Source organism: Ailuropoda melanoleuca, chromosome 4 (genome assembly GCF_002007445.2).
Source record: "Ailuropoda melanoleuca isolate Jingjing chromosome 4, ASM200744v2, whole genome shotgun sequence".
NCBI lineage: Eukaryota > Metazoa > Chordata > Mammalia > Carnivora > Ursidae > Ailuropoda > Ailuropoda melanoleuca.
Window position 1 is genome coordinate 101,086,106 of NC_048221.1, and position 4,471 is coordinate 101,090,576.

Genomic DNA, 4,471 nt, shown 5'->3' on the forward strand with positions numbered 1-4,471 from the left:
ACAAATGTTAAACTCTCAAGGTTTAACATCTTAGAGACATTTGCAAAGTATTTCTCTTGAAAGGGCCCCTTAACGTGCAGTATTATTAGGCAAATGGGTTTCTCGATAGGTGGAGAGAAACCTACTACCAGTCCTCAGCCTAAGTAAACCTCCTGGTGATGACGTTCTGCATTTCAGACAGCCAATTTTTCCTTTTTAGGTAGGTGGCTAGAGGCATTTGAATTTGGGAGATGGTGGTGTGTGTGTGTTTTCCCCTTCCCTCTCCCTACTATCTGAATGTCTCTCTTTAAAAAAAAAAGAATAAAGAGAAGAGAAAGAAAAAAGAAAAGAAAAGAAAAAAGAAAAGATAGATGCCAGGCTGTAGGATCTTTCAGAAGGGTGAGCACCTGAGTTTGAAAAAGACTTCCGGGCATGGGTATTGGTTCAGTATTCACCATCTGCTCTCCATCTCCATTTATTTCCATCATACATTTGCTTAAAGTGTTAGCGAGTGAAGGACCCCTCCCATCCAACACACAGCACTCCTCCCTCTTTCCCTTCCCCGCACCCACCAACTGCTACTACTCTTTAATTTAGTTATAGTTCAGTAAACAACCTAAATCTTAATGATGGACCTGGAAACTTGTGAAGGGTGGGAAGAAGCAATCATTGATCCCAACACAGAAAAAAGTAAAACAACACAGGGAAAGCAGGCATTATACAAAAGGGCAATCTGAAAAGAGGCAGCTTTTCTATTCCGGGCTAACAAATTATTCCCATTTCAGTAATATCTGAACACAGAATCAAATGGTGATTTTCCCCTATCCCACCCCACCCCCATCGCTTCTGTATCAAGTCTGCCCCTAAAGTCTCCTGCTATCAGTCATTACCCAGTAGGCATTCAACCTGAGGTAGGATTTTTCTCACTGTTCCCCAAAGGAACTAGGAGTGTGCTATCACTGCTGAGAGCCTAAGCTCGCTGCAGTCTTAGCAATGTGCTCCAGAAAGCGCAGCTTTCATCTGCCAACGTTTGGAGTCTGCCTTCTTCCCCTCAGTCAGATCTCAGTGAACAGGAGCTAAGGGTCTCTCTTTCACTTGGGAGAGTACAGAAAAGGGCACAATGCTACCACTCTGCTGAATCAAAGGCATAGGAGAATTATGAGCCAGTGGCATTTGGGGGTGAGATTTTGAATTCATTTGAAAGATGGCTGTATTAAGTGCAAAAATGTTTCTTGTTCATAGAACAGTCTGACACTGCCTTTTAAAAGCTATTTGTAATGATCTCTGCCTTCAAGGCTAGGCAGTGATGCTCAGTCCTCAGTTCCCCTTTCACTTGCACTACTGTGATTGCACTGCACTCTCCTAAAAATAATATGAAAGGTCTTGCTTTTCCCCCCAGTCTAGTCAACCTGCTGAGCTTTATGTGTCCTTCTTAATATTTCAAATTGAGTCTGACTACCGTGCTCCTGAATTTCTGGATTTTCCCTCTGGCCACTGCACCCTCCCCCTCCCCCCAAACACACATACAGAGGGAAGGACATTTTAACTGTTGTTTCTCTTTTAACACAGGTAACAATTCATTTAGGTTACACCAGTCTGTAAAAACTGTAAATGCCATTTTATTTTAAACATTTTAGTTTACAAAAAAAAAAAATCAATGATTGGTACCTTTTTACACTCTCAGATTCCTGAATATGGACAGATCTTCAAAGGAAGGAAGGAATTCTCGTATGAAATTTAAGATAGACTGTCCTGAAGGTTGTGGGGTGGGGTTTTGTGTTTTATTTCGTTTTTTGTTTTTAAGACACAATAAAGCTAAAATGTCAAGTCTCTGGGAGATATCCCCTTACAGTTTCAGTCAAGGAGCATATCAGAGCACAGACAAGGAGACCCCAGCCTGGCGCTGGCCGGCCGCCCCAGCTGCCCAGGCGTTTTTGGTAGCGCACGGGTTGAGAGCCACTGGGACAATCACACCTCGCATTCCCTTGCGGGCTGCTGGTGGCAGGTACAGGATCCATACTCATTGATGATCACCAGGGCTCCCTCAATGTGGTTCGGTTTGTAATCAACGTAGTATTCCTGGGCAGACATGGCAGCCATCTGATGCATGGTCTGTTTCTGCTTTTGCTTCCTGCGCTGCGTGACAAAGCACTGTCTGAGCTGCCTGAGGCTGGCTGGGAAACACTTCCAGGAGACATAGAGCACCAGGACCACGATGAGGAAGGAGAAGATGAGGGCCATGGTGCCTGTGACCACCTTGTGGATCTGCACTGCGTTCTCGGCGTGCTCGCCGCCGGGGAGAGCCACGGTAGCTGGCTCGCGGGTGCCGTCGAGCTGCCCCTCCCCGCCGTCAGCGAGCGTGGTGGCTGGGCTGGCCAGGAGCCCCAGGTCACTGTGGTTGGTGACGGCTGAGAGCAGGTGGCCGCTGGTGGGCTCGGCCCCATCCTCGCACAGGTGAAAGGCGTACACGGCGTCTAGGACGTCCTCGCCCTGCGCGTACTCCGGGCTGGCGCACTGCAAGTTGCCATCGTAGCGCCCCTGGAAGCTGCTGAGCCATGAGGCCAGGGCGCACACGTTGCGCCCACAGTCCCATAGGTTCCCGGCCAGGGTGATGCTCGTCAGCGATTTCCAGGAGTTGAGGATCCGGGGCTCAATGTAGGTGAGGCGGTTAGAGTCCAGCTGCAGAGACTGCAGGTGCGGCACGGTCTCAAACACATGGGGCTCCATGTACTCGATCTCGTTGCCCGACAGGTCCATTTTCTCCAGATTCCAAACCCAGTCCAGCGAGCTAACCACAATGGCCACCTTGTTCCTCTTCAGGCAGAGAGAGTGCAGGGAGATGAGGCGCGGGAAGTGGGCGAAGTTCACCTTGACCAAGTCGTTGTGCTCCAGGTGCAGCTCGGTGAGCTTGAACAAGCCGGCGAAAGAGTTGCGCGCCAGACTCTTGAGCTGATTGTATCCGATGTCAAGAAACTTGAGGCTGCGGCAGTCCTGGAAGATGCGCACCGGCACGAACTGGATAGCGTTGGATCGCATGTGCAGCGTGGTGAGCTTCCGCAGCCCATGGAAGAGGTCGGGCGCCAGCGCCTGCAGCTTGTTGTACGAGAGGTCCACGCTGCGCAGATTGGGCATGGGCCGGAAGGTGGTGTTGGCCAGTTGGGTGATCTGGTTGGAACTCAGTGTGAGTTCCTTAACTCGGCGCAGTTTCTGAAAGGCGTCCCCCTGCACCGAGCAGATGTGATTGTGATCCAGATAGAGCCACGTGAGCTGCATTAACCCCGTGAACTGGCCGGCGCGCAGCTCCGAGAGGCTGTTGTAGCGCAGGGACAAGCCCAGCAGGCCCGACAGGTTGTGGGGCGCCTCGGTGAGGTTGAGCGCCTCGCAGTACAGCAGCCGCCCCTCGCACCGGCACAGCTGCGGGCACCCGCTGGGGGCGGCGGGCAGCATCTGAAAGCAGGCCCCCAGCAGACACAAGACCACCCCCGAGGGCCTCCTCAGCAGCCAGTATAGACAGAGACCGAGCAGCAGGAAATCCATTAGCGAGAATCTTTCCAGAGAGGCTGGAGAATGTCCATTGGAAGCGCTCGGTCAGAAATCTACATCATATTTTATTCCAAGGGAGGGGGAGCGGGGGAGGGGGAGAAAAGGGCAAAATCAAATAAATATATTGAAATAAAGAAGGACCCCCCTCCCCAAAGCCACACGTTCACCTCTAAGCATGCAGAAAGCTGGGCAGCATAGAAAGTTCACAGCCACGGAAAGATCAAAGAGATGGTGATTTGGTCCATGTTAGATGCTGCAGCAAAGAAAAGGGAGGAAAAAAAAAAATCTTCGGGAAAGAATTTAATTAAAAAGTGTCTTACCCACCCTTTTCCAGAGAGTGACAACCTCCATTCAGCTGCTCCCTTTGTGTGCAGGCTAATTATATGCAGGGCGAGAGAAGACCCCTCTGTGTTTCCGAGGCAGCCCCGGTCCGCGGCCGGCGGATCTGGCAGACGCACAATGTCTCACTTTGCTGCTCGGCTCTGGGCTGCAAGGGCGGCTGGTGAGGCGGGGAGGCGACTTCTAGGACCCGCAAGTTTCCCAACTACGTGCCGGCGCCGGGCTTCGCCTTCCTGCCGCTGTCCTTTCTCTCTGCAGTTCGGACTGTGACGTTGTGGGGAAAAAAACTCCAAACTCGGGGCTCACGACTCCCCTGGATTTGACAGTCTGGTTAATGTCCGTCATTGGAAAGGACCACTGACCGGCGCCACCTTTTACTCCGCGGAGACCGCCTGCCATTCGCGCCCGGGGCGGCTGCGGAGAGCGGGCTCGCTCATGCTTTGCGGGCGGCGGGGAAGTGCGGGCGGCGGGTGGCGGGCGGCGCGGGCGGCGGCGCGGGGAGCGGGGAGCGGCGCCCAGGCTCCTTCCCTCCGCCAGGCAGTGTGCGGCGCGAGCTTGCACAGGCACCTACTGCTCACTGAGTGTCGTAAGCTGCTCACGATTGTGCGTC

The 4,471-nt window shown here is 52.5% G+C and overlaps 1 protein-coding gene across 2 annotated transcripts; it reads right to left on the reverse strand.

The window, feature by feature from the left end:
• Positions 1 to 1,601: 1,601 nt before the first annotated feature.
• On the reverse strand, positions 1,602 to 4,184 carry LRRTM1 (leucine rich repeat transmembrane neuronal 1). Of its 2 annotated transcripts, none has more exons than XM_002918944.4 (2): positions 3,847 to 4,184; positions 1,602 to 3,575 (listed from the first exon to the last, which is right to left on the reverse strand). In XM_002918944.4, the coding sequence occupies exon 2, from the start codon at positions 3,514 to 3,516 to the stop codon at positions 1,948 to 1,950; it is 1,569 nt and encodes a 522-aa protein (XP_002918990.1). In that variant the 5' UTR covers positions 3,517 to 3,575; positions 3,847 to 4,184; the 3' UTR covers positions 1,602 to 1,947. The 2 variants fall into 2 exon arrangements, with proteins under 2 accessions (XP_002918990.1, XP_034515340.1); XM_034659449.1 differs by having other exon boundaries at positions 3,843 to 4,184.
• Positions 4,185 to 4,471: the final 287 nt, after the last annotated feature.

Bases quoted from the DNA above. Each gene is read 5' to 3' on its own strand.
- LRRTM1 (XM_002918944.4), bottom strand. From the start codon at position 3,516: ATGGATTTCCTGCTGCTCGGTCTCTGTCTATACTGGCTGCTGAGGAGG.